The 21,898-nt window shown below is 37.1% G+C and overlaps 1 protein-coding gene across 2 annotated transcripts in view; it reads right to left on the bottom strand.

The window, feature by feature from the left end:
• Window positions 1-2,967: 2,967 nt before the first annotated feature.
• Window positions 2,968-21,898, bottom strand: part of msra (methionine sulfoxide reductase A) — a 41,803-nt gene continuing 22,872 nt past the window's right edge. For both annotated transcript variants that reach the window (XM_041975135.1, XM_041975136.1), the window contains exons 4-6: window positions 19,776-19,880; window positions 15,596-15,702; window positions 2,968-3,725 (exon numbers count right to left, since the gene is read on the bottom strand). In XM_041975135.1, coding sequence (XP_041831069.1) covers window positions 3,534-3,725; window positions 15,596-15,702; window positions 19,776-19,880 — 404 coding nt within the window. In that variant the 3' untranslated portion in view covers window positions 2,968-3,533. The remainder of the gene's footprint in view (window positions 3,726-15,595; window positions 15,703-19,775; window positions 19,881-21,898) is intronic.

The raw sequence follows: 21,898 nt of genomic DNA, 5'->3' as shown, positions 1-21,898 counted from the left end.
TTAATATGCACATCCAAAACAACCATAGTGTTGATATCTACCTGCTAGCATGTGACAGTGCATAAAGCTAAACTCGGCTGCAACTTTACATGGAGTCCCAGAAGCAAAAATTTTAAATTGTGGTTTCTCAACCTCAGGACACTGCTGGGCAGCACTGGCTCTGGAAATGTTCATAATAAATGTCACTGTGCCCTCAAACGAATCAGGAACACTATGTAACTTTCCATGTTTTAGGGCCAGAAAGTTACATAGTGCAACTTTAAGGGATTACTTAAGAGGAAACCACTTTTACTTTAAACTGGTATGGTGCCGATCTGTGTATACGTGTGTATGTGTCTGTGTGTCTGGAATGACATTCTTGTCGTCCTCCAGTGAACTGTTAATCACCTGATGTGGCACCTGTGGTGTCCAATCAGAGGAGGTGGCTAGCGCCACTTTGGTCACCCCTCTAGCTCCGCCCCTGTATGGATTAAATTAGCCCTGCTTTATATATAAGCTTGATAAAATTAAAAAATAATAATAAAAATAATTTTTAAAAAGCAGTACAGACAGTCTGGAAACTCAAAGGTCCCTGAAATTTTGAAGAATCCAAATTAAAACAGTTGGCAGCTTTTGTTTTACTTCTTATTTCTTCGGCGTGACACCTGCACATTTTGTGAACCATTTTAGATTTTATTAGACCTATTAAATCTATTGCGAGGCTAGTGTAAATGTATAGTATAATAAAAATAAATATATGAAATATAGTAGAACATGTTTAAATTTTCCCTCAAAGAAAAGAAAAAATATCAATGTTTTACTTACCTTCAGATTTTTTTGTCCAAGAGATACACACTCTGGCTGACTCGAATTCAAAGAAACAAGAGTCCGGATAGAGATGGGAAAAGAGGAAGACTTTTCCAAATCTAAAAAGAATTGGGATCAAATGTGTGCAAAATTTGGTTTTACTGGAATATTCAATATTCATGCACATTTAAAATTGATCTCTACTTCAGATTAAAGGCAAAACACTGATTTTTGTTTAGTTTTTGTTCTTTTCCCCTCAAGAATGTTTTAAGATTTAAATGCCAATAAAAATGAATACAGCCACAAACTATCTAACGAGGCCCAGGTGAGTGAGGAGAGCAGGAAGCAGGACAAAGAAGGTAGAAACAAGAACAAAGCCGGTGAAACCAAATATATTTAGACTTGTGATAATACTACATAAACACCACAGGATGGCAGTATAGTCCAGGACTTAAATCAGGGTGACTCATAAATTCAGAAACCAACAGGAATTGAATGTTAAAATGAAATAAGGAAAAGACTTGATGGTGATGAGCAGCATGATGAGAACGACATTTTTTCTGGTCATAAATTCTTGATCTGTTTGCAAACTGAATCAGCAATTTTACAATTAATAAAGTCGCTCTCAGATTTTTATAGGAAATTGTTATAACAGACATTCTCCAGAAATTCACACAACAGAATGTTTAAAATAAATTTTATTATCATGAAATCCTACATTTATCAAGACTATATAATATAATTATATATAGACTAGAATTATCAGAATTACGACAAATAAATAATCATAAATAAATACATTTATTTAGTTTTTTACCATTTTGTTTGATTGTTTTCCAAGTAAATGCAATACTATAATGAGCATAAACCAACTGTAAGGCTTTCATGTGGTTGTTTTATTAAGAACTGAAAATAGAAACAAAGAACATAAAGTGACTCAGATGAGTAAAGATATTGTTTTTCTTTATATCCTCATATGAACAACACATTTTCTCTAAATGCAATTATTGAACATCAAAACTAAATTCCCTTTTAAAAGCCTCATATTCTGTTGTATTCTATTTTAACTTCAATAAAAAAAATTAGAAGTGCAAAAGTGAACCCACATTTTACATCTGACTTTAAATAGAAATAGAAATTTGCAGAAAATCTCAGACATTAACAGCTCATTTCCAAAAATAGTGGTCAGAATCAGCTTCCAAAAGGCTGGTGGAGCTGTGTTCCTGCAGCCTGCATCATGGAGGTGATCCAACCCAGCAGAGATCCAAGGTGGCACTCCTCCATTTCCAAAGAGACTCATCTCTTCCGTCTTTTGCTTTGTGCTGCTGTTGCCAAGCTTTGGAGGGCCTGGCACCAAAAACACAGTCCTCCTGCTGGTGTGTGTGTTTGCATGTTGTGCCATCAAAGCACACACATATACTGTATAAAACACACACATGCTTGGAGATTAACAGCACTGACAGATGAGGAGGGAGCTGGAACATCGTTTCAGGCAAAGATCAGAGGAAAGAGGCCATTCACATCACAACCACTCCTAAAACACAACATACACACAGAGACACACACAAAGCAAAACAGAAACAATAATTCTTTTGATAAAATCTTCTTTTTACCTGCTGCAAGTTTTATACAAATAATAAAAAGTCACCTGAGTTTAATTTATTTATTTTAGGATTAATAATAGTCCATATAAATTATTCACACTCTGAGCACCTCTTTAATTGGTGTGTTGGAGCAGGGATACTTTAAAACCTGCAGGACTGTAGCAACGTCACTATAGAAACGCCAAAATTTGTACTTACAGGAGCAGAAACAATGCAGGATTTGTAATGAAAGGTCTCAATCCCAACTGCTTTCACCCATCCACACATGAAAAGTTATCAGCTTCCAAGCTTTTCCATGCGCTCATCTGCTTCAGAAGTCGTCTGAAACACTAAATATTTACCGATATAAGAAAACTTAATGCCTAACTCTTTCATGCATGTATAAGGAGCTAAACCATCACATAGCTCAACTTTTTTTAAGTATCTAGAGTGAACCACATCTCAACTCTGAAAATACTCTGACATGCATCTTTGCACACCATTAAACATTTTAGTTCAGAGATCTGAATTCTTCATTTTTTTTCCAGACTGAGTGTAATGTTGTCTGGAAGTCAGTAAACAGAAGAGACAATACTTATAATTTGAAAAGATGCTTTATTCTTTCACCAGTTTTATCAGTTGCAAAGCAAAGAGCTCTAAAATAGTAATATAGTAACAAAAACTCCTTTTTTGATCTAAAACTGCAAACATAACTAATTTGCCTATGAATCTTAAGAGTCATTTAAGAATCTCCACACACACACGGAGCCCTAAATTGATGTCTTTTAAGGTCAGTTTTTGTGCTGACACAGACTCTTCTTTTGATTTGATCTTGCACACCTGTTTTATAGGTGTACATTACTCGTGATTTTATTTAAATTAAATTGTTCAGCATGTGACAAAAAAATAAGCCTTTTAATTAAAAAGGCTAACAATAAGCAGAAAACAGAGTATTTTCAGCCTTTTTAAGACTTTTACCTGCATTTTACGTGATTTTGTTGTGTTTTACCTACACCCTCACACACAACATGGTCAGTTTTGATGAATATTGGCAGGTTGATGTAAAACAAGGAAAATATCTGATCATTTTAAATGTTTAAAACTCAAACATTTCTGCTTTTGTGAGCGTTCACTTTTAAAATCAATTTATTGTAGATAATGAGATCATTCCTGGCTGTTGTTGGCTTTCTGGGCCTTCTTGAGTCCTATCGGACAGGCGACTCCCGTCCCTCCCAGCCCACAGTATCCATCCGGGTTTTTGCTCAGGTATTGTTGGTGGTATTCTTCAGCATAGTAGAACGGCTTGGCTTCAGTAATTTCGGTTGTAATCTGACCAAAACCGTCCTCTGTAAGTACCTGAAAGAAGCAAGAAAAAAAGACAAAATATTTTACAAATTCAGCTGATTAACATTTACTTGTGTTGCGCTGTGATCTATAGTTGTCCTTATAGAAAATACTTGTGTAATTCTTAAAAAAAACAACTGCTTGAAGAGCAGAGAGACCTGCTGTGGACTGTATGGTGGTAATTTTATTGGCCTTTTCCCCCATTTGGCTGATGCAATTCTGGTTTCAGCCTGTTTTAGGAGTTCTTCTCTAAGCTATGGCTCAAATAAACAAGGATGACCATCAAATTCAATGATTTCCAAGAGATCCTCATTGTCTGACTCTATCCACGTGAAAATTAAGGATACACTTTGATCAAGATTCATATGAGATATATGGTGAACATCTCATGGCCTGCCTCCCTGTGCAAATAATACAGCCACTCAAGGGGATGACACAACTGAGACTGGAAGTTTGTCTTTGCAGGCATTCTTTCCATCATGTTGTCAGACACTTGAACTAAACTCTGAGACAGCTCATTGCAAATGCTAGCACTCAGACATGGCACTAACATGTGTCCTGGAAGAACCTATTACAAGTAGAAAGTGTTAAGTACAGGCTTGGAAACAAGGATTGAAGATAAATTCTGACCTGATCATGTGAGCTATAGCCACCCCAGACACATCCTCAGACAACATACTGACATGATAAACCCAGCAAAGTTTGTTTTCTCATACTTACTGTGTCCAGAAAAATTACATAGTCCAAAACTGCTCCATGTTATGACATTACATTTGTAGTTAGATGGTGGTCCCAAATGCAAGCACAGCTCGTAAGGTGAAGGAAATAAAGTACATTTATTAGGTCCAAAAACTAACATGAAGCTCAGGAGCAAAAAAAAAAAAACTAAAGAAACTCATGAAACAACGAGTAACGGGGTTATTATTTAGAATCCATCAGAGAACAAAGAAACCAACAGTAACATTTACTACAGGAGGTGATTAAATAGGGAATGCAAATGAACCGGAAAGAGAGAGCAGGTGGTAAGATGGCAAGCTGGGGATCAAGCAAAGATAACTAAAGGTATTGAGTGTCTTTGACAGACAACACGGACTAGAATGAAGAACAGTAACTAAGATAAATAAGAAATAAGTCAACAAATGAAGCAAACACTAAGTGAATAATATAGTGAGAAGCAAATAAAATATGTAAAACTCAGTAAAATGCAGGAGGGGGAAATTAAAAAAAAATAACAGGAAGGGAATGCAAAGATGTTTTCATGAAAAACACCTCAAACCAGGACACACTGGAGCACTGTTTCTATTTATCTTTTCTTATTCCCATTTCTAATGACTCAAAAACATAGAAACATCATTATCAATTTAGGCTACACCCACACATGAGGAAGGAACTGATTTAGCTTTTCTTTAAAGATGGAATTGTTTCCAGAGATGTGTGCACTCATACAAAGCCACTGAAAAGGACTTGTTATATCTGCATGGCCTGCAAGTGGTGCTGTAGCACTGCCACAAAAATCAGAGAACAAGACACAGCGCATGCACATAAACCCGTGCACTGTAAACAAACATACAAAGAAGATGATGGCAGAGAATCGAATAAAAAGGAGAACTGGGTGGATTTTCCACATTAAATTTAAAAAAAATCCATATCATTCTCATTAGCTTCTGCACCACAAATGCAAAACTAATCTGAAGCCGAGTTTCACTTTGTACACTGTGTCACATGCTAGCAGCTGGATTTCAGCACACTGGCCATTTTGAATGCAAACCGTGCCTGATTCATCAAAGAAACATGGGAGCCGTTATTAGAGGGAGACAAAAAGAAAGAGAGCAAGGGACAGAGCATGAGATAAGACAGGAGTCAACAATGGACTGACCTTTAAATGCTAGAGAGGGCTCAGAGTACAGGTAGGATGCAAGATGGATGCCGAATTAGTCGCCGTTAACTGAGAAAATCAGCCCAAGTTCAGTAGTTCTGCCTTTAGTGTATGAACAAATGACTTGTAGAATATCATTAATTTTGGAACTAGAAACAAATATAGAAATATTGGGGTTTTTTCTGTTTATAATGCACTTGCTTATTTATTTATTTATTTGTTTTTGCCTCTTTTAATGTGTGTGATTTAAATCAACTTTACCTTAATCTGCAACACATCTAATAGCATCTTATGCATGTGTTAATGCAGCATGAGCACGGCGGTTCCTACAAAAACACACTTCCACATGATCAGTGCATCAGTTGGTGATGACACCCTGTTCTCCTTGAGATAAAAATTACTCAACCAGATGGTGTGTGGGTAAATTAAAAGACAAAGACGAACGAGAGCATGAAGACACACACACACTGATGAAACTTTAATATGTGATGGAGGGTGTTTTGGTGCTTTTAGCAGGCGGGTTTAAAGCCAAGCTTTTTATTTGATCATCTCATGGATGGTGGGGGAGATAAATGTGTTATGACATTTACATGTTTAGCCTTTTATCTGCAAAGCTGCTGTCTGTCTTGATTCGACAGCTGAAAGACTACAAACCTAAAGCTCTGAAGTTACTAAACCAGAAGGTAGTTAATAAAGCAATTTTTATTTTTCCATGGTTCAACCAACGATCAACACTAAGGCTTTTTTTCTTTTTTTTTCTTTAACAAATATGAGCCAACCCATGTTTGTTTGGTTAAAATTTAATGTGAACGCAAATGCAATAGACTGAGCATTTAGGTTACATTTTTAAAGGCTGAGTGCTTCATATGATTTGAAGTTGGGTATTCCACTTGAAACCAACCACATATTACAAATTCACAGCTTGATTATATGCTCTATATCCCGTGACTATACGGCATATGTGACTGCTTCAGTGTGATAATTCAGCCATTATTTACACACAGTAGCATAAATCATTTTCAAATGATTCACTTGAAAAAATATTTTATAAATAAACTAAACCTTTCAAAGACTGTGAAGCAACATCATTTTCTACAGAAATCAAGGAATTAACATGAGAGACTTCCAGGCAAAGACAACTTCTGCTCTACAAAGACTGAACACTGTAGAAATTGCATGGCGTGATCTAACAGATGTAATTAAAGATGTTAAGAAAACAATTTAGGTGCTGGGTGATATCAAAAGTCTGAAAACATGGTGCACACAGAGAAGTAAATGGAAGTAAAACAGCAGGTCTGTTGTAGTTTGTATGAAGATGTTTTACATTTGATTTAGATGATTAAAAACTCCCTTGAGCCTTGGATTAAACTCACATAGACAATGGACGGATGCATATAATAACTTAATTGAAAAAAACAACCAACAGTAAAATACAAAGTGTTAAAGAGGAAACAAAATCATCTTAGCAGCTCAGCATTTGAACTGATTTTGCTAAATTCTTCAGTACATAGCCAACCAGTCTATTTTGTATAATGTGCAAAATGCAGTGTGTCGCAGTAGTCTCAAAACTTTTAATTAATTTGTTATTATTAATAATTTTCTAATTTGTTTATTGTATAATAGTTTTTTATTTGACCACCGGTTAATTCGGTTTTTCTCTACATTTCTTTTTCTCCAGGTGTTATAAACTAATTGTCAGCATGTTGCACCCCACATGCAAGCAGTGAACATAGTATGCAGTATGTACTACAGACTGCATACTACCTACTATGCATAAGGTGTAGCAGGTGATTTCAAAATCAGCTATTTGATGCTAGCTTGTGTTAGCTAGCATAACAACAGGCCATGCTGTATCCACATTGGCAGAAAACAAATAATAACATTAATTCTGTCAAGGTATAAGCTGCCTGCTTGAACATTATTAATAAAATCATGAATTTTCTGTTAAACTAAGTCTCATGTGAAGGCATAAATTAGCATTTCATATGGCCAATGTTGTATTGACTGTTTGTCAGGAACAGTAGGTGTAAAGACTGCATGTCCTGGTCAATGATTTAAATCATATTTCATTCAGGTACAGACCAACGGTCAGATGAATAAAACTCTTAGATTAAAGACTAAAATTGCACATAATTATCAACTTTTGCCAGATTTATAAAACTGTGAGTGTGGACATCTCTCTTTTACAATATCTTGAATATTGTTACAGTATGCAGGTGCACAAGTCTTATTTCCACTCCCATTTTTAACAATCAATGGATGTAGTCACTGCTCTGTCGTTTCTATATCAAGTTGTACCATTTACAAAAGTGAGACAAAAATCTGTTTTATGAACTTTATTTGGTGGTTTTCTCTAATCATAAAAGTAAGAAGCTATCACTTCTGCAGGTTAGGGTCAAAACATATGTCAGCTCATGCATCGTGTAAGAGATGCGTAGATTGATCATAATATGAAATAGTATCATATAGCTTGAAAATGTCTTAAATAGCCCTGTGAAAACTTATTAAACAGTTTTTTGCCAGAAAATTAAAACAGTTTGTCCACATTTATCTCCTTAAGGTGTCTTTAGCTGTGGATCTTCCACAACCATCATGGAAGATGTGCAACTGTAATTATTTATAGCACCAACAAACACTATAGAAGCATATATTGTAAAAATTGATGATAAGAAGCAAAATCAGGAAAAAAGAAGCCACCATCTTAGTGAGCAAGCTCTTTGAAATCACCATTTGGGTTTCATGGTAAATTATCCATCCTCTTATTCTTTTCACATCTTATCAGGATTACACTGCTGAAAAACTTGAAAATACATAGTTGGTCAAATATTTGAGGCGTTTACATTCACATTGCAGATTCTTCTTTTATAAACACCAGTTTGTACGGATCTGGCCCCTGAAGTGATGAGTGTGTTTTATATGATGCCATTATTTTTTTTAGAAACATTTTTAGTATTATTTATTAACATCCTATCATTTTTAGTTCAGGGGGTGACATAGAATATATATAAATGCCTCAATTTGCACAAAACATAGTATTTTCTCATACAAGGTAAATCCTTAAACACCTTTTCTCTTTATTTTAGCACTTTCTCTTTTAGACCTCCCTCCTGGGGGACCCACTCTGCTTTGATTGACCAGCTTGACCAAAAAAAAGGGTGAAATATAGGCATGAGGATGAAGCAACAAAGCCAGTAGGCAGGTCTGTGTTTCCTAATAATGTCATAAAGTCCAGGAACAAAATGTTTATGTGCAAAGAAGGGCAGTTTGGAGGCTGTAATGTGGACTTTTTGGGCTTGTAACTGAGCAGACCTTTTATGTACACAAAAATCTATTCAATCCAATACAAAATTAAATAATTAGCATGTCTTCAAGTTTAAACTCTTTAAAGAAACAAAACGTTTCTGCTCACTTAAGTAGAGAAAACAAACCAAACTGTGCTCAGTAATTTCACACACTGGTGGCTCTAATACTTATGGAGAGTTAATTATTTTATAACCATTTTAACCTAATTAACATCAGCACTCGGACGCCGTTATAAAAAAAGATGTCATCAAACAAACCCAGAGAGTCTGTGGCTCTTTTAAAGCACAAATGCAAAAGAAGAAGGAAGCAAAGATGTAACTTTAGGGAGTTCAGCTTCGTCACTTTCGCTGAAGTTTTGTCGTCGTTGCTGCACCCACACCACAATTTCTTTTGTGTAAGATGGATGGAGGTAAAACACAACAGTTAGGCTGGGGTTCTCTTTTCTGTGGCAGATGCTCAATCTTTCAGGCTGGTGAGCCAAGTTTATCCTTACAGCAGGCAGATTTATTTATTCAACATCTTTTACACACAACTCTTAAAGGATTTTAGTCTACTTTGTTAATGAACTCCGATCCAAATAAACTGGATATCAATAATAAACAGATGTAGGCCTTGCATGGATAAGTGTGGACTGCTTTGGAAATTCCACCTTGATTCAGATGGTGAGTCATAAACTGAAGGTAATGATTGTAACGATGTTCCCACCGGTTTGATTTGACATGATTTCAAACAAATACTGCAGGATGTATCAGATGCTTGAATCTGGTAAGTTTGGGAACTGATTTAATTTTTATCTCACCCACATTATTTCTTCTAGCACTGATTCAATCCTGCATTAGCCATCAGCCATTGTGGGAGTGCAGTGGGCATACTATGAGATGTGCATGATGTGAATTTAACTGATCTGTTAACAGTTGGGTGGGTCAAGGTTTTATATATTTGGTTTTAAAATCCAGGCATATAATCAGACATGATTGCTCGGTCAGTGACCAGTCATAGCTACCTTTACAATCTGTTTAACAAAAACAAAACAATCATTGGAAACAACAGCATCCAACAAAGCATTCTGGTTTGTAAATATGTCTGTACACAGTAACGTCTCCACATGCACACATAGAACTGTAGTCAAATTCCAGGGATTGTCACGCTTTGTCATGGGTTTTGATTGAAGTTTTTTGTAGTATTGTCATGTTTAGTTTTGTTTTCTTGTCTTATTTTGTAGTTCTTTCCCTTTGGGTATTCTGTTTTGCTTTCTGCTTCCTGTTCAATAGTTCACCAGGTTTGATTTGTTCATTCACTTCACCGGTTCCTCATCAGTCCATCAAAAACCCGTTGGTTTTTTTTTCACCTTGCCAGTTCATTGTGGTCTTCATGTCATGTCTCATCCATGTCATCTTCTCATTGTGGCTTCCTGGTCTTCTTTTAGTTAGTTCAGTTTTTGTCATTAAAACCTTAACTTCTGCACCTGTCTGCCTTCTGCCTCATCACGCCTGCATTTGGGTCCTCTCACCTGCACCTCGCAGCTTGACAGAGACTGCAATTTCTTTGGCCAATCCAGATTTCCATTATTTTGAAAGGTCTAAGTTGCCTATTTAAGACATCACTACTGAATTTTGGAATATTTTCACACTTTAGTGCCCCCAGAAAATGCTAATTAGGCACCCGTCTTGCATCCTGTCTTTTCTCTGAGCTCTCTGAAGCCAATAAAAGTCAGTCTGATGTTCACTCTTTTCTCTTTCTCTGTTACTTTCTGCCTTTGTTTTCCTCACTTCTTCTGTTAATGTCTTCTTGTATTTCTTTGCTGAATTAGCCAAGGAGCACATTCAAAATGGACAGGTGCTACCGTGTGATGCGATGCCGTGAGGTAAAACTACCTGCCATGCGATGCCATGGGCTGGAACACAAGTTGTGAAGTGTGTTTTCTAAGCCTCCGAACGCTACAGAGCAATGATGTCTTCAGGAATGTGTATACTGAATCTCAGTGTGCCATTAAAACCAGTCAAATTTCAGAGTTTTAAGGTTGGAAACTTATATTGTGTTGCTTTAAAATTACAAGCTGTATTTATTCTCGAGGAAATTAAAACTAATTGTACCAAAAGGTACCTTTAGGTCAACAAATGTGGACCTAATTCAAAGTGAGATTTTTTTCTTTTCGTTGCTCTATAAATGTGGTGCATTTTCACAAATGAAACAAAATTCCATGCATCCCTTTTAACTTCTGCTGTCCTTGTGTTAAACAAAGAAACTCAATAAAGTGGCATGTAACATTAAAACGTATAAGTCTTATGAGTGCTACTTCAAGTATTTCATGAAAAATTTGAGTCATAAAGTAAACAAAATATTAAAACTAAAACTCACTTTTTAGTAATTTTCCAAGACCTGCTGGATGACCACAGCTTACTTTTTGAGAGGTTCTTCAGTCCAATTACATGTATTTGATACAACAAAGACTTTAAGTCGAGTGTTCGTTTGACTGTGTCTTAGCACTAAATGCTGGCAGCTTTAGCCTAAAAATACATCTGTTGGCTCGCTGACAATAATTTACAGCTACTTATGTTACTCAAAATGGCAGCATTTTCCATTATACTGCTGTGGTATCTTCATTGTCCCTTCTGCTTTTCAGCGTTTCATTGCACTTATTTGTGCTAGTCCCACTGCTGTGCTAGCAGCCTGCTATAAATGCATAATTCACAACCATTAATTTGCATGTCAGAGAAGTAGATTGCTCATTTGGAATGCAAATACCTTGACTGCTCTGGTAAAGCAGGAAAACGTGAACAACACTGATAAGTACCCATGAGACAGAAAGAGAAATAAAAATTTTAAACACAAAAAAGGTGAAGCTGCCTTGTTAAAGGCACGAGAGAGAGAGGATTCAATGAAAATGAGAAAAGGGGAAGAACAAAATTGGGGGGAAGCAGTGGTTTGGGATGAAAAGTGGATATAAGACCATTCATGAAAAGAAAGCATAGCCAAAGAGGTGCATCAAGAGAGAGGAGGTACCAGAACAATGAGAGAACACTGCTTTAGCACCCATGCTTTCACCCACAGGCCGAGCACACATGATCACATCAAGCAAACACGCAAGCACGCACACATACATGCATTTACCACTACCTGCCATTTCAAATGCAGTGCACACCCAAATGATGGGTAGGAGGCAAGAAAAGAAAAAGGGAGGCTCCTTTCATGCTGCAGACAACCACCAGCCGCCTGCAAGGTAATTTTCTGCAGTGCTGTTGTACCTCACATACACACACATATACACACCAAATTCCCAAGTCATTCTCTGCGTGAACAATACAATCAAGCCAAGCTCCGAAGCGAACATGGTCAATACCATGACACCAAATTAAGCAGACTCTTTTCTACCCTTTTATCTCTCTTTATCAGCAGTCCTGGTTTCAACTTGACTGCTTTTTCCCCCTTTTATATTTCACTGTTCTTGCTCCTCCCTCTACATTTTTCATGGCTGCACGCTAAAATGTGGCTGCAAAAGAAGGATAAAGAGAGCATCTGACTCAGAAAATTCAGCTAGTAAAATTCTGAGCTCTGATTCATTCTCCATTTTCAGTAGTTCTGGATAGAGGAGAAGAAGTGGGTGCTGACAGAAATGGCAGCAGCCATCATGGATGCAGAGACAATGAGATTTTTGAGTGCACAAATTCATCAATATTTATATGGCACCCATAAAGTCATGCTAAATTAATATGTGGAGATTAGATGTGGTGAAACAATGCATTTACTCCAAAAAGAAGGAAGAAAAATAATTATTCTCATTTCTCCTCTTAAAGGGGAAATGCAGAAATTTAAAAAATATGGAGACTGTGCATCAAACATCAGACATAGAGGACTTCAGCCAGCAGTATATTGTTTTGGACATTTAAAATATACATAATCTGAACAAACCCTCAGTGCATGAATGCATGTGTGCATTAGTTTTGCAACTGAAGCGATTTTTGTGGTGGACAGATTTAAGACCCAGATGGTTTGGCATGGAGTGTGTTTGCTACAGGCCAAGTTCTCACACACACACAAACACGTACATGCACACACATGCACACACAGATGGGAGGGGGTGGGGGAGCCAATCTGGTGAGAAAAAAATTAGAGGAAACAAAACCTAAGAAAGATTTCAAGGATGACATGGTGATTATATTAGAGGAATCTCTCTATCTATTAAATGTAAAGAGAAGGGAGTTTAAGGCAGGGAAAAAAAAGCTGAGTGTGAATGAGCTCAACTAATGTCGGCTGCAATTTTATAAATCAAGTTTGCAGTGAGTATAAGTTGGCCACATCAAACTAAATTAATTGTGCATATTTCACAGCTGGAGTGTTAATAATAATTCACACGTAAATGTCCCATAGTAGCAACTGTGCATTAGCTTTAAAGGTGCAGTGTATAAGAATTAATGACATTTAGTTGTAAAAATGGGCATAGAAATTACAAATACCAAGCACAGTTCTAAACGGTGGCCATCAGTGGCCAAAATTCTTGCAGACATAAACATGTTTTCATCTCCAGGTCGCCTCAGGTGCAGTGATGACTGCACTGCAGGTCTACAGGTAACTATTTTAATATTGTTTTCATGTGTACTGTCTTCTTCTGTGTGTCTTTAAAGACATTACTTATCCCAAACGGTGCACTAGAAACAAAGCCACTACTGTAGTTTTAAAGCTTAGCGAGTTCTGACTTCTCACACAGAATTGTTTGTCCATTCAGAGGCACCGTAGTGAAAATGGTGGCATAAGAATGGCAGATACCATGTATGTGGATCCACAGCAAGTCAATATAAAAGACTCATTTAAAAAAGCTTACTCTATCTGACCTGCCAGGACATACTTGTTTTAGGAAGCATTCACACCAGGACTGTGGGGTGCACACTGAAATCGCCTTGCATAGCAAATATTCACATTTCCTCTCATTTTCACTGTATTAGTGATAAATACTTGAAAAGTAAATTCAGAAATTACAGTGTTTACAATTCACATTTTTTTGTGCAGCAGTTGACATAACATTAAAAAAATACAGCTTACTGGCCGCACTAATAAAAAACAAGTAGACATAGAACTTGTCAAATCAAATAAAATCAGATTTGATTTGATATCCACTTCGTAGTCGAGCAGAACAGCAACTTTGTCACCATCATCCGCCATAGGGCATGATATGACTTGTCCGTATAGACCCTGGCAGTAAAAGCTTCAGTGACTGATACTCCTCTAATAAATTCCCCAAGACCTCTTTCCACATATAAGCCAATCACAGTGCTCATTCGCACATTGGAGTTCGTCTCCTTTTCTCGTATTAAAGTTAGTTTGAGTCGGCAAACCAGCAGCTAATTTCCGCATTACTGTGAACTATTGGGCTGAAGAGGGGAGCAGAAGTTTGTTAGCAACAAAATAAATTAAATTATAACTACTACAAGAAAAAGACCGAAAAATGTATTGGTCGCCATTGAGCAAGTAGATTAAAAAAAACCCTCGGATTGTCTCACATTTTAGTCACAAAATGCGACCATTTGGTCGCAGTCTGGAGCCTTGATTTATACAAACTAATCCACTTGAAAAATATCTGGTTACTATCAAATCATGTAAAAGTTGACTAGCAAGTTAGTAAGTGGAGAAACTGTTATCAATGAGTCTCTTATAATCTGATTCCCAGTTAAGCACACATGCAAGCTTTAGCTAGTTCTTAAGTTTATTTTCAATAAATTTCTTTTTCCGGGACCCAAAACATTATAAAATAGGCTGATGGAGGTAAAAGGGATGTTTATCAAAACTGGAGGTGATTCTGAAGAATGCACTGAAACTTACTAAGTACATTCACATCCTTTGACAGGAAACTGACCTTCAGTAAAATTCATGCTTTAAGAATTTCCCTTTCATACAGTTTAGCACAGAAGAATTTAATGTGACAAAAACTTTTTACATTTCAGTCCCACTCTCCAGTGCGCCAACGTGATGACCCCTTCCCATTGGCCAAGTTTATTTCCCATTCATTCTATACATAAAAGATCAAAAGCATTGTGGCAGCCTAATGACTCCACCTGTCAACAGAAAACCGCAACAATCCCACCTACGGAAAAATCCATTGAGGTGCTTCACTTAACGCCAAATTCTGCTGAAAGAAAAAGAAAAAGGTTTTAGAAAGAAAAGGAAGGGCAAACAGGGTGAGGAGACCAGACTACACTAGAAAAGAATAGAGAAAAATAGAGTAAACTCTTCCTAGTCAGTTTCCATGGAAACAAGCCCTCTGGTGGGATGGTGGTGGAAAAGCCTCAGCAGGAGACGATTCAACAGAGGCAGCATGCGAACATCTTTTGTGTGAGCTGACTTTAAAAGCATATGGGCATATATGTTGCATGTAAAAATAGCCAGATCTGTTATATTACGGCATTTATGCACTGTGTATCTGAGAGGTTCTGATGTAGACAGCAAGGATTTGGATGGAGAGGGGGACGCTGGGAAATGAAATGAGACAATGATAAGGGTTGTAACTAGAAAAAGAGAGGATGATCATAGTATGGGTTAACATGAGCATATTTCTCACGTTCTCCAGCCAATTAATTTCTTTTTTAAAATCAAGATATGTGCGTTTCCACGTTTATAACATCAGGATGTTTTAACACACACAAACCATCCCCCCCAAAAAACAAACAAAAAAAAAAAAAACAATTAAACAAAGACTGAACGGTTTGTCTACCTTCTGGTATTGATGTTTGGAGGCCAGAGCTTCCTCAAGCTGCTGCTGTGTGTAGGTGTAGATGGCAGATCTGTACGTCGTCCCAACATCGTTCCCCTGACGCATCCCTGAACACATGCATACAAACAAATGTTAAAATAAAGACCGGAGGATTTCAGCTGACGTGAGATGCCTTCGTCTCCGGTTCTTGGCAGAGGAAACATCACATTATGTGAAAACAACAGCTGACAGCTTTTCCAAAAATATGACCTGCCTGTCTTGGCAGGAGTGAAAGCTGATTTGATCATTTCATAATTTTGCTGTCAGCTTGTCAGCTTCTCAGCCTTAATGTTTCAAACTTTTTTAGGATAGCGTTGGAGTGTGTCGTTCTATTCATTAGTCCTACGTAGATGCAGGCGTTAATAGTTTCTGATGACTTAGATGACATTTGAGCTTATGTGATCTACCTTATGACATTACCTGCACCTGTGCTGGAGATACTAACATGCTAAGATTCTAATTTTAGCACAAAAACGGAGGGAATTTATGTTTGGTGGATTATTTATTCATTGTAACAATGCTTCTTGGCAAGAAATCGTATACTTTTGGGAAGTCTCTTTATTTCTCTTTGAAATGGGGCACATTTGTAAGGAAAATGCATTTGTTGGATGAGCAGCTGAGTTGAGTATGTGGGTTGTGCCCATTAAAAACTTGCAAAAATCACAAACAGCTCATTCTGCAACTGACTCGTTTGGTGGCGTTCATCAGATTGGATGATTGGAGCCTGAAGTAAATGGACATATAGGCAATTTAACAATTCCTTCATTTAACAAACAGGGGCCTCAGTAGCATGTGGAACAACCATACACAGCCACACACAAACCTGGCACTTCCTCCTCATGCTGGTCACCAGCTTGATCACACCGCTGAGGGATGACATCCCATTCATCATCTACCAAAATGGTTGTGTTGGTCAATCTGGCACGAATAGCACATCCATGCTGATCTCACAAGTGCTCAGTTGGGTTGAGGTCAGGACTTCAGGCAGGCCATTCCATCCTCACCACCCTCAAATTCTCTTGAGTTTGGTCTCAGACTGGGAAGATATCGGCTTGCTGATGGTTGCAGAATCTTATCTTATCTCCCTGCATTGAGATTGTCTCCAATGATGACAAGCCTAGTTTTACCAGTGAGGTAGATGCCATGAAGCACCATCACACTACCTCCAACAAACCCTCTCAGGGCAGCAATCAGCATATTATTCTCTGCATCTTCTCCATACTTTGACCCTACTGCTGACTCCTAGCTGCTGTAGGCAGAGTGTGGACCCATCGCTGAACATAACATACTTCCACACGTCCAGGTTTCACTGCATATGTTGCTAACACCAGCACAAATGGGCCTGACAGTGAAGGGCAGCCATGGTCAGCTTGAGAGTGGCTGTGTGCAGCCTGCTGTTCTGGGTTGTTTGGGTAGAGAGCCATCGGCCATATCATCCTGCATACCTTGACTGCAAATCTAAAAAAAGACTGTCTTCAGTTCCTAATTGCTTAGAGGGTGAAGAAACAATCTTCTTGTGATGTTATCTTTTGAGAAGTCCACTTCGTGGATTGTTCAAATCTGCAGCAGAATAATATGTTTTTCATTGGCAGAGAAGATTTGGTAAGTTTTAATGAGCACAACCCACATACTCTATCTGCTGTTCACCCCACAAACAAAATAATTTTTCTTACCCTACATGTGTGGCACCATTTAAAATAGAGACCTCCGCAAAGCCAATGTAAAATTTTTTAAGCAATGATTGTGGGCTGATTATTTTTTTAGTTAGAAGATCTAATGGCAAAATTATCCCTATCTCCCCATAATAAAGAATTCTTTAAAAAATTCCTGGATCCAGGTGGTGATCTGGATCACCCCCAAAATCTAATCACTTGTTTTTATTCCTTTTTTTTCATTAAAATCTAACTTTTTGATTTATGTTGCTAACAGACAGACAAACCAATGCCACCGAAAACATGACCTCTACCTTGGCAGAGGTCACAAACAGGCTTTCAAACGCTGTAAGATTTATTAGCAATGTTAAAATTTCAATTAGTCCAAATCAAGCCCTGCTAATGTGTGAAGCAGATATTTCAGAAGCTACTGGTTGTAAAATGATGTTCCCTCTTACTTAAATGTGACTCACCACCACTGTAGGTTGTAAAGATATAAAAGCAACCCAGAGTAAAATGACTGATTCAGTTTACAGTAAATTTAGTTATGTGAATGGGCATGAATATTTTAAAACTCTGTATGTCTTATCTTTTCTTTTTCAATGAGATTAGAAAAAAAATCTTTCCACGTCACAATGCATTCTGGGTATTGACATCACTTGGTTGGAGAAGCCTTCCCCTATTCCTAATAGAACACAGCTGAGTCATCCATCTGTCTTGTCTCCTTGCATCAAGGAATACAGGACTGATATGAAGTGAGAGGAGTGAGGTCATTTAACAACATGAGATGTCATTATTTACGCATTTTTTCACATTAAATTTGAATTAAAAGGCATTACACAGCTGAATCATCAAACCAGTGTTTTATTGCAGCCTGCGCCTGTATTTCATTATTTTTGTAATATTTAAATTGTTTAAGTATCATATAAAACACATTTTCACTTTTAATTACATTTACAATGCAAGATTAACATGACACACTCCTTTCTGATTTTGTAGGTGGTAAAAGACTTCTGCAGGAAGGGTATCTTTTTTTGTACCTCCTTTGGATATCTTCCTCTTTTTCAATACTTTCTACTCCAAATGCTTTTTGGCAACTGAGACATCCTTCAAAATATTCAGCTGTGATTGTTTTCTGGGCCATAGATGAGAAGGATGAACTCAGACAAACGATGGGCGCCTGTAGTCTTTGGTTAGAAACATGGCTTCTGTTTGGCCTTTCAGTTTGAACCTGCGTGCAGCATAAGTGATAAAGACATCACTGAGGACATTATTCAAATGCTCCCCAAAAGAAGAAGATCAGCGAGGTGGAAGAGTCAGAGCATCTGTGCAGCAAGTGCCTTTTAGTGCTAACTGGAAAAGAAAATATTGTTAAGACCTCTGCCTTCTGTCATTTTGTAATAAGCTGAGGGGGCAGTCACTTTAACTCAGCACTGTTCAGAAAGTTCAAGTCCAAGCTGTTTATTTTTTAGTGTCTAGTTTAGCATGTTTTTTTTTTTATGAAAGGTCACTCACTATCCAACAGATTTACACACACTGTAGACTCATTAAAACACAGAAATACTTTTCATGTTGCTGCTTCATTTTTCTCAACCACAAAACATTTGTGACTCAGTGTAAAAATGAATTTAATACTATAATTTTTTTTTTAAGTTTAAATTGTTTAAATGGTGAAAAAAAGAATCCCACGGCTTTGTTCTAAGTAGCTCAAGTCAGTTGTGAGGAAAGTCTGATTCTTTAAAATGAGTGTGTGTTAACTCCAGACTACTGTGGATAAAACACAGACTCAATACAAGTACTTCACACAACTCCACTTGAAAAAAAGGTATTCCTTTAAGGGTAGGAAAGGTATGAAGACTTGTGTTGCATCCCTGTCGTGTTTCATCTGGAAACTTCAAACCAAGCGGCACCAAAAGGCAGCGTATTGTCAGTTTCACCGCTGCTATCTAGCAGAAGTTGTAACTTATTGAAAGGATTCCTGTCAAATGCTTCCAGAACATGTTACCAACCCAGAATGCGTAAAGCAGGTAAAGTGATGGGTGCTGTAGGTCAAAATATGTGAATTTTTAAATATTTAAAGTATTTCCTGCTCTGGCAATAACATATTTTAGTAGGAAATTGGCAAGAGCACATATGAAGGCCTCTTGATCTTATTGGTTTGGATTCTTTTTTAGCAAGGGCCCTTAAAAATAGAAGATTAAATTGTGGTTCTTGCTGAGCTTTGGGAAATCTGGATTTCCTTCTGGACTTATATTGCAGCTGGTGTTGATAAAAACTAATGAAAACCGTCTGATGAACATCAAAGAAAAGAAAGACAAGCTGTTAAGATGATATGAGCCTGAATCACATCTGGAAAGAAAATACAACTGTTTTCCCTGTGTCAAAGGATGCGGTAAAGACCTCTTTATTCAGTGTTTTAACAACAATTTACATCTCCCCGCTTTCCTTTTGAGGGTCAGGTGTTACAGTATAAGAGGGTGATGCTGTACCTTGAGTCGGGTCATGACTTTCCCAAAAGACTTTGAGGAGACTTGCGAAGCTGATTTTTTCTGGATGGAAAACGACCCGAACCACCTCGGTGTGTCCTGTCCTTCCTGCAAAATATAAAATTTACCAGTTCAGCTGATGTGTATCATGTAATTTAAATCAACTTTTTGGGATGTTTTCAAGACTTGTGTTTTAGATCATGAGAGCAAATATAAAACCTTTAAATATATGATAGTATGAGAGTGAACAAGTGAATGAGTGGACATGGTCTCATTAACCCTTGCACTTACTGTTGCAAATTTACAAAAGAAAATAATAATAATCTTATTAATTAATTGTGTTTAATTATTTTTATTTGTGTATTTATTTCATATTATTAATTATTTTAATATTTAATTGTATTTAGTTTTATGCTAGTTTTTTTTTTCTTTCTGGTATTTATTTTGTTTTTATATAATTGTAAATAAATTCAGGTATTAAGGGGTTAAGTGATATAAATTTAAAAAGATAGGAGGTTGGGAAGTGAACCATTCTTGATTCCAGTCCAAATACATTATTGGTCCTATCTTCATGGATTTGCTTCATTGTATTTTGTAAAATATAAGACATCCTGGATTTGATGCGTGTAACAAACTAAATAAAAGCTGTGATTATGTCATGTTTCCCATGGTGTTCCTTAACTTAGTTTCTCTTTAATGGTTAGGGAGGTGAGGATACTCATTGTTGCAGTTTTCAGAGGACTCCCTGTCCATTCCTGCTAAATATAAGATTTCAGTTTCTCAACAGTCTGTAGTTGCTGTTGTCTGATTCTCCTCTTGAGGATGCTTCATACATTTTAAATAGGAGACAGATGTAGACAACAGGCCAGTCAAACACACACACTCTGTGTGTTTAAAGCCACGCTGTTGGAAGTTGTGCAGAATGTGGTCTTGGTCTTCAGAAGTAGCCATATCACCTCGATGGTAGCATGTCTCTCAGAAAAATTCCAAAATCTACCTCTGCATCATAAGAAGCCACCCATGCTGTGGTCACTGATGCACCCCTGAATATTTTTAACCATTTTATAGTCTGTAGATGTTGTAGAAGACCAAATATATGTACAATCTGTCATTCAGAAATATTTTTAATGATTAATGACATTAACTCATGAAATGCAGTTGCCTTGCTTGAGAAGATTAAGTCTTTGGTGAACACGCCTTTTATACCCAATCCTGGCACCCTCACCTGTCACATCTTAATCTGCTGTTTGTGTCAGAGTTGAACTTAACTTTTTATTTGTGACTTTGGAAACAATCACCAAGAGACCCGACTCAAGGTCCCCTTATTTGCTGGTTCCAGTACTTTTCAGTACATCGAATGGTATTTAAAATCACTTAAAGAATAATTAACATATTGATGTATTAACATCTTGAGATATGAATTCCTTCAGCAGATAATGACAAAACAGCAGTGAATAAAAACTATTTTAAGTCAAGGTCGATTTGCTTGTTGCAGACCTATTGACTGTTCCACATGCTCTTCATCTGGATTTAATAACTTGTTGCTGTAACTTGTTTTATATGAAGAGTTAGGGATTTCTATAATAGGCATTTTAAAAAATAAAAGGTCTTTAAAATGACCAGATATAAACTGGAAATGCATAAAAATACAGCAGCTGTCCTTTAGAATCCCGTACTGGTCTAAAACAGATTTTCAACCAAAACGAGAGTCAAATAGCAGCTGGTGCTGGTAATGAATGTGACCCATTACGTGACACCTCATCTTCCTCACGTCTCTCATTCCACCTCCACTCCGATGTCTCTCTCTGTCTTATTACTTTTTTAATATCTGGAGCTATGGATTCTTTCAGCAGATATTGGCGAACAGAGACAAAGCAGTGGCCGACATTAAATTAATGTCTCACCAGGCCAATCTCGCAGGAATAAATTCATCTTGGACAGGATGAGAAATACAGTAAAGATTGGAATCAAGGCAGAAAATAAAGCTGCAACTGTCCACGTAATGTACATTTAGCTGCAAAATGACCTCATAATTTGGCATTTATTCAGAATGAACGATCAAGCGCGTTTGATCATTCTCCATGCAAATTCCTGCATCCTGCAAAATACTGTAATAAATCTTAGTT

The sequence above is a fragment of the Melanotaenia boesemani genome, chromosome 22 (genome assembly GCF_017639745.1).
Source record: "Melanotaenia boesemani isolate fMelBoe1 chromosome 22, fMelBoe1.pri, whole genome shotgun sequence".
NCBI classification, from domain to species: Eukaryota; Metazoa; Chordata; class Actinopteri; order Atheriniformes; family Melanotaeniidae; genus Melanotaenia; species Melanotaenia boesemani.
This window is presented reverse-complemented; position numbering and strand designations above follow the sequence as displayed.